The 12,213-nt window shown below is 42.6% G+C and overlaps 1 protein-coding gene and 1 long non-coding RNA gene across 2 annotated transcripts in view; one reads left to right on the forward strand and one right to left on the reverse strand.

The window, feature by feature from the left end:
* The window catches only part of RRP12 (ribosomal RNA processing 12 homolog), a 362,034-nt gene that overhangs the window by 70,196 nt on the left and 279,625 nt on the right, over nt 1–12,213 (forward strand). The window contains exons 5-6 of the mRNA XM_085606394.1: nt 87–192; nt 4,986–5,102. Coding sequence (XP_085462520.1) covers nt 87–192; nt 4,986–5,102 — 223 coding nt within the window. The remainder of the gene's footprint in view (nt 1–86; nt 193–4,985; nt 5,103–12,213) is intronic.
* The window catches only part of LOC146867601 (uncharacterized), an 84,250-nt gene that overhangs the window by 34,665 nt on the left and 37,372 nt on the right, over nt 1–12,213 (reverse strand). The window lies entirely within an intron of this gene.

The raw sequence follows: 12,213 nt of genomic DNA on the forward strand, positions 1-12,213 counted from the left end.
CCAAGATCTATAATGCAAGAATGAACCTCTCACTACCTTGTAGCCTCCCTTTTGTTTACTACTCTATATTTTCATGCTGTCTTCAGGGTTCCAGGCCCTGTGCTGATAAGAAAGTTTTCGGATACCTCAAAAGCCTTTATGAAAATCATGGCCTCCCAAGCAAGCACTGGATGCACGTCTTCGCTCCGCTGGGTAAACAATGAGTAGTGCAATTGTGGCATGATTCTTGTTTTTTTCTTGACCTTTCTTATGCGTAAACTCTGTTTCATAAAATTTGTTCCAAATCGTATGGTGTGAATTTATCTTCTGCTATTGGCTGTTTATCAGATAATCAGTAGGCCTAAATTGAATTGAAGGTTCCTTATGTGAATTAGGCGTGCACCATAGACTGATTCAATATAGAAAAGGATGAAGAGCAATTTGATGGATTACACTTTTAATACCTAGTTCTTCGTCCATAGAATAATTTGGAGTTTGTTGTAGGAATTCTAGCAAAGATCTTAACAAAATGGTTTTATACAGATGCAAGTATATATCTTGCTTAGGGTTTCCTTATTTCCCTATAGAATCGAGGAGAGAAATGGGTCTACAAGTATGGGGACTATTTTGGCAGTCAAAAAAGAACCTTGAAAATGCCACGGGCAAGAACATACTTATCCAAATAATAGAGTTGATAAATCTCACCTGTTTACTAAATTATGGAGTCCTGTTCTTTAATATTTGAATAAATATTACAGGGGTAGGATGTGCCCACAAACTTTGCAAGCTCTGGGACTGTCTGATCCCACTTTGCTATCTCCATTTGGATCCTCCTTAGTTCTGGAAAATGGATGAGCTATAAATTGTAAATATCTTTACTCAATATATGGGTGGTCCGGTGGGTTGGGGGGAGGGGTTGGCAGGTTTGGGAAATTGGAAGGGGGGGCTGGTAGTTTAATATTGGTGCTTGCAACCACCAAAAGATGTTTTGATTAGCACTTTTTATATTGCAAAATGAAGCAGTAAAAAGCATTGACAATCAAATAATACAGTATGAATTGAAGAGGTTGACCAACAGTTTGCCATGCTATTTGAGAGTTCAGACCTATTTCAGTCTCCTTCCAAGTTTATATTGTAGCCAAACTCTGGAGGCTTAACTTACTGGTTTGTATCCTTGATTTAATACAAAACTTGAAATGTTTTATGTCATCCTCCAATTCCATTCATATATTATTCTCAGGTGGAAACAGCCTGTAAATGATATTGTTGATTGTAATTATTGACAACCCCTTTCAGATCTGTCCTTAATCGAAAGAATGTTCATTGACCTATGTAGAATACTTTTGATGCTGATAACACAAAGAACTGCTTGCAGAAGGTTTTTCAGTTAACACTGGAAAAGCCATGCAAGACATTGAACAGCGAAAACATGGAGTTCGAAAGTGTTCTGTTAGTTAAGGACGCATAAGACGGAAGAGGTGACTGTAGGAACCAGATACCACAGAAGATCATCTGACACTTCCTATTGATTCACACCAACATACAGAAGAGGATGATATTGAACTCCTTGATGTGCCTCACATTCCTAAACAGGAAGAGTCACAGAATGAATAGAAAATGGAGGGGAGAATCTGGGAGGATTTGCAGATCATTCTCCAGACTACTTGCTCTTTGTCTGCAAATGAGATAATCCCACATACCAGTGGCTGATTGAGACCTGCACAAACCTTTGATGCGTAAATTAATGAATGAATAGAGGAATATAGTTTTCTGTTAGAGACTTTAAGCCTTCTGCAATGCAAGAGCCGGTATGTGTCAATGCTTCAATGTGCCATTCATTAGGGACAGGATACTTTGAAAACTTCTGTAACTGATATATCAGTCTTTAAACTATACAGGAACCCCGGAAACCCCACTCAAAATTAAGGGATCAACAGTATCTACATACACTGCCTTTAGAAGGCTCACAGCAAGTCCTATAATATGTCTCCTTCCAAGGGTATGCATGCAAGGGTTCATGCATGAGATGCAGCACTATATATTTAATATGCCCTCAGATGTGTACCACCTGTTTAGACTCGTTGTGGATACAGCACTGGAGTGCACAAGAAAGGGCACCAAAACTTTGAAAGAAGTAGGTGCCTTACAGCAAACAGCCTCCTCGGTAGGACTGACTTAACACAGACTGTAAGGCAAACCATACAGGCACTGGTAGTATCAACAGACAAAATCGCCATGAGCCCAACAACCAGGTGGCAGCAGCTATCACATGCCAATTGTTTCACGGCATAGGAAAATGAACCACCTAAGAAATTAAGCCTCTTTCTGTAAGCGACAAAATATTTGCTCGCCTCGACACACCTCTTCTGTGATGTTAGTGTTTTTTCAAGAATGCTGGATGTAGTAATTTAAAATCAGTGGGCATTATGGATTTTTCTGCAAAGGATTTGAGTAGAATTTTCCAACAAACCATGCAATCTGAGGCCAAAGTAGATGGGACATGTGTTATCACTCAAAATGGAAACCGCAAAATAACATGGCAGTAGATAATAATTTCAGTTCCCCATCAGTGATGATTCACATATTTGTTTTACTTTTGCTTGGACGTAGAATTCACATCACCCATCACTCTTCCACATTTCTGTTGTGTGCATGGTTTTCTGGAAGGCAATAAATAAGTTCATCCACCATTTCATACACCAATTTCTGCTTTGAATTAATATTCAGTTTTAATCGGATTAATGTTGCCTTATTTTGAAACCAACGCATGCAGCATCCTTAAAACTGTTTTCCTAAAAGTTAATGTCTTGAAATATTGGGTATCTGGGTCCTGACACCCATGCAGACTAGACATAGGATTTTGGAAAGCAATTAATTTGCCTACCAATAGCCTGTACGTCTTCACACTGATAAAAATAATTGCTTACCTTTTTGTTATTTTAAAGTCTTTATGAACAGCTGTATTCTTCACCCATTGTAGCACAAAAGTCTTTAGTTTGGGTAGTGTCTCCTCCACCTCCCAAAACACTGCATATCTGTAATCTGGTTTTGCATTGATCAGTGTTCCAGGATTTCCTTTATAGTGAAACTAGTTTATGAATGGAAGAAATTGTTGTATCTGTCTCAAACTGAAACAATTAAACATTCAACCTCCCGTTGTGTGCTTTAAAGATGAGTTTGTTCTCCCTGTCCCAAGGGTGGTACCACGAAACAGATGAACAGTTAAGGAATGGTGTTAATGTAGTGAAGTCGATCGCAAGAGCTCCATAGCAGGTCCTCAGTCGTGTCCTTGTACAGATTGTGACTGCAAAAGTTCATACAGGTGTCCCTTTTGCCTGTTCCGTGTCTTAGAGTGGCAAAGTAATTTTGAGAGCTAATGGCACTCAAATAGATAAGCATGCCATGCTCATCATTGTTTTAAGATCCGAAAGAGTGTCTATAGATATCTAGGGTTGATTGTTGACAAAGCTGGCAACTTTGTGCAACAAAGAGACATTATAAAAAGCAAAGGCCTGGCACTAGCAGTATCATTAAAGAGCCTAAAATCATAATCATCTGGCCATCGTTCTCCCCTCTCCTCCGGTTAGTGCACACCAAACTTCTACCAACAATAACATGGCAGAGAGCTCCAAAGAGGCAGGGACACCAAAATCCTAGCAGCACACTAGTGATGGCATACAGGATCATCATCTTCCTTCCTAAGTACACGTTGTCAGCGCAAATCAGGCTGGAGTTTGGTCTGCAAAAGCAGTCCCTGGCGAGGGGAGGAGCTTTCATCAACTTCTGGGGCAAAAAAAGGGAAGCAGCTCCAGGTACTCCCAACTACTACTTATGGCAGGAGCTCCAACAGAGGGACTCCTCGCCTGCCAGAGCATATCTCAAGGAAGCCTTGGCTAGGACGGTGTTGACCGAGCTATGGGAAATCGCAACCAGCCACTCTGTGTTCAGTGGAAGATGAGGGGGCCTTTTTTTCGGCTAAAGCTCATGCCTGAATGTCCTTAAACTCCTATATTGCACCAGCACCCCAGATATACTTCAGCCTTGGCTTTTCTAGATTCATCAAAAGGCAATTTCTGAAATATCGTCTGGGGCTCCTACCTTGTACATTCCATCTTCCCCACTGGATGAGAGAATCCGCACCAAAGATCTTCCGCTTGTGTGGCAATGACATTGAGGATTTACCGCACCTGCTATGCACCTGTAAGGAGTTGCTGGATGAAAGAAGAAACATGCTGAAAGCTCCCTTCAACCAAAGAGGGATCAATTCGTGGAGACAGGCCGTGAAGACAAGCCACAGCTGAACTGGGGATTGGTCAAAATGTTTTGCACTGGTGCGCAAAATAATGCCATAGTACACATTAAGCTGATCAGACTTTTTCTCTTCTGGCACCTTGCACTTACAACCTACTACCTCCTAATAATTTGTAATTATTCAATTGAAGATAGACAAAAGGTAACACTCTGTAGTACTGCAATTAAGAGGAGTCTCTGAGGATTGGAATGATTCAGGCAGAATGCACTTCAACGGCCGGCAAAACAAATATATCTAAAACCAATTGTGTGTTGGGTCAGATACAAGTGCCACAATTCAATCAAGTAATCATAGTGCACTGTATCTATGCTCCTTTCATGTTAATTCAACCACTGAACTCTTTTTTTCATCTCCCTGTTCTTTCTGTTGAAGACAGCAGCTAATGCCATCTCTTTGATTGAAAGTTTCAAGCAAATAATTATTTCCAGTAAGTACAGTGGCAATTTCTCTCCCAACAGTGCAGCTGCTCCAGTAATGTGTTTTTGAGTTTGGTAGTGGATTTTGGTCCTTCTAGAAGCACTGCAGAGAGATTGAGCTTGGGCAAAGCAAGAGTGAGATGTACACGTACAGCATCCCTTTCTGCTCTGTGAGCGTGACCTTACTAGCAGAGGTGGTGCTGTGTGGCAAAAATTCTGCCTATTTGTATATATGTTTTATGCTCCTTTATGTTAAGAATTATTTCTTTGTTTAACAGATCTTGTCGTGTCTGGCGATATTGCTGCGGAAACAGGACCCAACTGTATGGAGTTACCCTTCAACTCTGCAGGTTTACCATGGATTACTCAGCTTCACAGTTCATGCCAAGCCAAAGGTACAAGTTAATTGAAGTGTGTGAGTTTAACTATTTGTTCTGTGAAAGGCAGGTGGGATCAAGTGATCCATTTCAGAGCCACACAGTTAAACACTCTATTTATTCTTTCTATACAATCCAAACTTAAACTACACAAAAACATCAAATGGTACATTTTTGGTTACACCTTAAATTTATAATTTACGCAGCACCTTGAGATTACTATAATTTTATTTCTTTTTTTAGATACAAACCAAATTTAAACTGCACAAAAATGATAAATTCTATTAAAATGTATGCAACCCCTTCAAATTAGTTTAACTCGCACACCTCCATACACATTGAGCTCAGTAGCCCCACTACATGTACTATAACTCTTGCCTTCTCCAGGTACTATTTAAACTTTTTTATAATTTTATTAGTTACACCATCTAAAATAATAACATTTACAGTAACACTTATAACATTGCAAATCACATAATTTGTGAGACTGCAGTGCTTGTTGCAGTGGGGAGTTCTAGTTAATGTAGTGTGGCTACCAAACTCAATACACTGTGTATGGAGGTGCGCCAGTTAAAATAATCTAAAAGGGTTGCGTAAATGATAAATGAAAGGTATAAGTTTAGAATTTAGAATTTTTGTGTAGTTTCAGTTTGGTTTGTATCTAAAGAATAAACAACGTATAGTAATTTAAAGGTGTTGTGCAAATTAAAATTTTAGTGTAGAAATGTAGCTTTAGAATTTGTAATCTTAAGACTAGACAAGGCTGCCCCTCTCCCTTCTCTATTTCTATTAGCCATAGAACTTTTTCTACACCGCTTGACAGAAGACCAAGGCATACCAGGCATCATATTTGGTAATACCACAATCAAAACAGTTGCATATGCGGAGGCATACTGGTGGTCTCTGAAAATGCACACTCTGCCATATCGGCTTTAATGTCCTCGACACAAAGATTTTCTGAGATATCCGGATACACTCTTAATAAAGATAAAACTGAAGTTAAACTTCTTAACAACCAAGGCAACAAAGAAATCATGGGGAACTCTGGGTTGGCATAGCAACCAGGCTGCATGAAAAATTTAGGATTAGAATTTACCAATTATCTTATCACCTCCTAACTGGCCAAAGACAGAGGAGTAGACCTCCCCAACTTCAAAAATCACCAAATAGCCTACCTCTGTAAAAAGGTAGTCAAATTGTTTGCTAATGACTTGAATACCAACCGATATGGATGGAAGTGGAGAAATCACTCATAAATACCATCCCTCTCCCTGCAATCTTAACAATGGACACCTCCCAACTCCTTCCCTCCAAGTACATCATTCAGAATATCAAAAAATCTCTCCTGCGGTTAGACTATCATTCACAGGTCAGACTATGCAACTCCAACATAGTAAAAATCAAAATTGATGGTCAACTTGAATATTGGCAAAACTGGTCAAACAAGGGTATCAACCTGATCAAAGATATCTATGAGAGCAATCTACCTCAGCCCTTTTCTACTTTGCAAACACAGTTCAACTTAGATAAAGTGGACTTCTATAAGTTCTTGAAACTGAAAGTACAGATAAAAAAATACCTAGTACAACCTGTTAGCCCCTCTATACCTTCTCTGATAGGACAACTGCTTAAAACTAGACATACATTGTCTAAAATATTTAACCTTCTTCCAAATCCTTGTAAGGCCCACACTTGTAATAAACTAAAATGAGAAACAGAACTAAATACCAAAAATATTGGCTTTGTTTGCAGACTTGTACAAAGGACTCCTTTTATAAACAAGATCTCACCTTAGGTTTCCCTAACAAAATATATGATTATAAACCGAGCATAGTGGGCCCCCACCAGACTTCACAAGCCTAACATTAGTCAAAATCCTAATTGCTGGAACTGCAACCTTCATTTGGCCCACATGTTGTTCTACTGCCCGACCATACAAACCTTCCTAGGACAAGGTATTTGTTTGCTTTTAAACACACTTGCCACTAGAGGCGGCGGGCAAGATGGCGGCTGCGTGAACGCTGCAGGAAGCCACTCACCTTAGCACCATGGTGTAACTCCTAACCTGGATAGGAACCATTAATGATCATCCCCGGGAGTGTGGACGGTGCGAGTGGGACACAAGGAAGGAGACTATCGGGGAAAACTTACAGATTTACCCACCTGTTGACTCGCGCTGTCTTGAAAGCGCTTCTCATCTGGTGCTACGCGGGACGCCGGCTTCGGTTTCTGTCGATCAGCATGCCTCCAAAGAAAGTGAAGCCTCTGCCAGACTGGACAGAGAGCAACACAACGCGAACTGGTGGTGCAGGGAGTATCTGGGGTCTGCTGGCTCGAAGGAAGACTCCGATCGGAAGGAAAGCCGGGGACACTACTCCCGCAGTAGAAAGTCAAGAGGCGGGGAAAACTAGAAGCAAGGATCAGCATCTCCGGGAAGAGGTGATTCCGGCCAACCAGCAACATCGGGTGATCCCTGGGATGTTTTCTGGTCGAGGGAAACTGGAGGAATAAACGGGAACAACTACTGCTGATGAGATCTCGACAGTGCTGACGGAGAGGAGCATCGACCCTCCGGTGGACAATGTGAGTACCAGTCTGACTGCTTTGGGGGTTTGTGACCCTGGTCAGGGGGGCACTGAGGGACTTGGAAATCTACTGACAGATAAACATTGCAGTGTGGAGAAGGCTGTGGATGGCAGCTCAGTCATAAACTCTAGGCTCATGGGTATTCTGGGCAAGGCTGAGGGGACCCCGGAGTGTGGAGAAAAATTATTTTACCTTAATGAAGACTCAGAGGTGTCTAATCCGAGTGAAGGGGAAATCTCAGAGCTGGACAACTCGGACATGGAATCAGACAGTTCTCTCCCCAACCCTAGCACTCAAAAGTGTCAGTCCTCCCAAACGAAAAGGAGAATTAAAGGCGGAAAAGAGCAAGAGGCTGGTCAATCAGAATCGGACTATAGCCGCTCCTGCCAACTAAAGTGGGACTATTCATCTACTAATTTTCATACTGGGGACGGAGGGCATGACGGAGCTGACATTACAAGAGGGGTAAAGAACCAGCTCCATGAGGCAAAGACTGAGGTGGAAACCTTCCCCTCAATGAGTTTGAGCTACTCAATTCTTAAACCGATGCAAGGGGAGGCTAGACAGGAGCATAAACGGGCCCATCTTGCAACAAAGAAGCTTCAATGTGCTATCAGGAAAGTGAACCAATCATGTGTTGATATTGCAGAGAGAACTACGGCTCTGGAAGAACGAGTGGTAGCACTAGAGGCTGGATATGAGAGCTTGGCGCGGCAAGCCATGGCAAATGAATCACGGATGACGGACTGTTGGAAAGTGGGTTATTGGTAGGGGCAAATGATAGGACTCAGCATAGGTGTTAGAAAATGATTCCTATGCTCAACCCTTGGTAACGTGGCTGCGAGCAGACCGGTTTAACTTCAAAGACCGGTATGTAAAGCATTTAAAAACACAATTTCAGTAAATAATTAAGACACAACACAATAAAAATCCAAGACCAATTTATAAAAATAGGAAATATTGTTATCTTTAAAATGACACCAAAACAACACCAATCCAATGTAGGGAACCGGAGATATGAATTTTCAAAGATTTAATCAAATATAGCACTTAGAAGATTATAGCACCATATTGTGATACCTGCTCGCGATAGACCGGGCAAAGTCAAAGTTTCAGGCCGACCGCGATGGAGCCCTGAACGGCTACAGCTCCCGGCAGGTCCCGGTCTCAGTTTCTACCTTCACACTTAGAAACGTTTCTGGAGCTTTTCTTCCCGAAGGGTCCTCCAAGCTCCCAGCCAGTCCGGATCCGGTGAAGGTCCGCCGGCTTGACTTGTGACGAGGTCCCAGTCAACTTCCCTGAAGCGGACTTAGAAAATTTCTCAAGATCGCTTCAGCGGGACAACCCAGGAATCCAGGCCGGTAAGCGATGGAAGGCAGGCGGCTTGGCTCTCGCGGTTGCTCCCAGTCACCTTTTATACGAGCGGACGTAGAAACCTTTCTGGAGCTTTTTTTCGCGGGGTCTCTCGATGCTCCTCATGTAGCCAGATCCGGTGAGGGTTCACCGGCTTCAGATTTTCTCTAGTCCCGGTCAATCTCTGTAAGTTGGAGCCATGGAGCTTTTAGCCGGACGAACCTGGATGGCTTGGCCGTCTCGTGGTTGAAGGCAGGCGGCCTGGCTGGCCAGGTTGAGTCGGTCCCTCAATGGAGCTTTTTTTCAAAGTTGGTCCAAAGTTCTCCAAATTTATTGAACTCTTTCTGAAGTTCCTAAAGGGGCCCCAAAGTGTCTCAAACTCACTCCAAGGGTCTGGAAGCTCCAAGATGGTCCTTGAAAGTTGAGGACATCAGTTCCCACAATCCACTGGTACAAAACCCTTACAAATCCACTGATGGCTCTCCAAGGTGTAGATTTAGTTGGTGATGTTCCAGTTGAGCTCTTTTAACCTGTAGCTTTCAGGGAGTCCACTCTTTAGTTCTTTTTCAGCAAAATAATCCACAGGGCTGTAGTTTCAGATGGTGCAGTTTTCTAAGTTCAGGCCTTAGAAATCTTTGAAAAGCAAAACTTCTCAGCAGGACACATCTTGCTTCCGTAAGTTTCAAGCAGCAGTTCTGGAGGGCTCTGCCCCCTCAGACACTTATTCCAAGTTCTCTGGGTCAAGCAGGTGGTCCCTTCTGACCAATGGGAGCAGGGTAACTCCTCAAAGTTATGACCACATCCTGTAGAGTGTGGCATTATTTTGTCCCAGAGGGCATCCAATCTTCCAAATCCATAATGGCTGATTTTCCAGCAAAGAGGTAAGAGCTGGCTAAAAACACCCCTAGGATGTCTTGTTTCCATAGACTCTCTCCCTACCATCTGCACATACCTTCCCTAATCCTGGGTCTGGTGGGGGTCAAAAGTGTAAAGTGGAAACTGACACTGTGGCCATCCCTCTGCCTTTGAAGACCATGGTTTACGACTCCTCCCCCTGGCCTGGCATTCCTATTGAACAGCACACTGCCCTGCCAGCAGAGCTGGTTAACCCCAGGGCCTTTATCACCTCTTCAAGGCAGCCTGGCTAATCCACTTAACTCTGACCAATCGGGGCAGACAACTGGAAGGCTGAATTTGGACATACAAACAAAAAAGTCTTATAACTTCTTGTATGTACACTTTAGGAGAAATTCAACAATGTGATATTGTTTGATTTATTAATACCATTCTGGGAAGTCTTTGAATGGCATTTCTAGTCCTCTCCTATCAGTAGTTAATAATCAATAACTTCCTACCATGTTAACCTATGTAACACGGGATTTGCAATGGGAAAATGACTTGGGCCATTTTTCCAGCATCAGGACTTACAAAAACATATTTTATAAGTACTTGTCTTATATCTACAGGAACCCCACCCCATGTGCAGCTAAGGGAGACTTTAGGGGTTCTGAATCTGTAGAAATATTGCAGATTCTTCCTCTACAGTGCTCCTAGCCTCAAAGTCGAATTTGAGCAGCACTGTAGCACAATGTGGGGAGTGAAATGTGAATATTCACTTTACCCAGGCATATAAAAACTCTTTTTATAAGGGTGTACCTTATAAATACCCCACCCCTGGGATACCTAGGCGAGACCCTGGGGGTCCCTAATATGCCAAAACATTGTAGGTTATCCAGTACTAAGTGCCCCAAACACCAAAGTCAAGTTTGGGCACAATTTACTTTTTAAAAGCAGTCCTGGCACCCAGGGCTGATTTTAAACTGACCTCAGGCTTCAGCAGTGCACACATGCAAGTGCAGAAAAGGGCTGCTGGCCTCTAAACTGTCATGCCCCTGGGTGCTAGGGACTTTTAGGTAGTTTTAATCCCCTGCTATATTCTATACTAGGGGCTTATAGGGTAGGTCATGTAATCACATGGTTACCCCACCATACCATTGTGTACCCTAGTGTATGTAGGAGTCTCTTTCAGCTTAGCACTGGCCCTGGTTAGGCAGAGCCCACGGTCAGTCAAAATCAGTTACCACCAGTATCAGTCAGCAAAAAGTAGGGGGGTTCCCAGGGCACAGGATGACTTTCCAACACGGATGTTATGTGGAAACTAGAAGACTTCGAAAACCGCCAACGTTGTAACAATCTAAGACTTCTTGGAATTCCTGGAAATGCAGAAGGAGAGGACCCAAGAGGATTTGTACTGCGTTTGCTGAAGGGTGGCTTCCCTGAATTGGCACATTGGGACTGGGATACTGAGTTACAGCGTGTGCACCATTTTCCGCTTTTGCTTAGGAAAAAGCAGGGGCAGAGGGATGAAAGTGAAAAGCCCAGAGCCATATTATTATTTTTGGGGAATTTCGTTTTGAGACAAGCCTTGTTTGACAAGGCTCGATAACAATCACATCGCTCAGCCGAGGGTCACACCTTCTTTGTTAGGCCAGATTTTTGCCACATTACTGTGGAAAGAAGGTGGAGGCTCCGCCAGCTAATCGCGCCCTTCCAAAAGATAAGGTGTGAGGCCTATTTACTTAACATACTCCTTAGCACACGTATATCTATTTTCAAAGTAACACAGGTATGTAACTTATTTCAGTCAGTGCAAACATAAATAATAAACATTAGAATATTTTCTTTCTTCTGAGGCCTGTCCAGGGGAGTTGGGTGGTTCTCCTCACCTTTTAGCACCGTCAAATATTAGGTTGGTTTAAAATATTTTGTGCAATTTTTCCAAATGGCACCTTTATACCTAGACCCAATACCACTGTCCGGAGTTATCAGGCTTATTTACTTAGCCCGGCTCGACTTAAAATCATATGCAGGGGAGCCACTAGAATATTCTCTTCTGAGATACAGGCTCAAGATTTCGTATGTGAAATTTTGGAGACTAGAAATCAAAAGGAATCCTGAGGGATGATCCGAAGAAATGTAGGGTTTAACTGTGGTAAATTTCGATTACTAAACGGGCTATTCTTTGGCTACTTGTTTTTTTTTCCCCTTCTATTTCTTGGCTTTTTTCTTTGGTTGGAGCAGGGTGAATGGTGGCGGGGAGCAGCTTTTATGCAGGAGACATCTCAACTGTCTTTGGACCTTTTTTGCCTAGGGATAGGGGGAAAGGAGGGGGTGGGTCTCGGGGGTTATT

This window comes from Triturus cristatus, chromosome 1_2 (assembly GCF_964204655.1).
Source record: "Triturus cristatus chromosome 1_2, aTriCri1.1, whole genome shotgun sequence".
In the NCBI taxonomy this organism is placed as follows: Eukaryota; Metazoa; Chordata; class Amphibia; order Caudata; family Salamandridae; genus Triturus; species Triturus cristatus.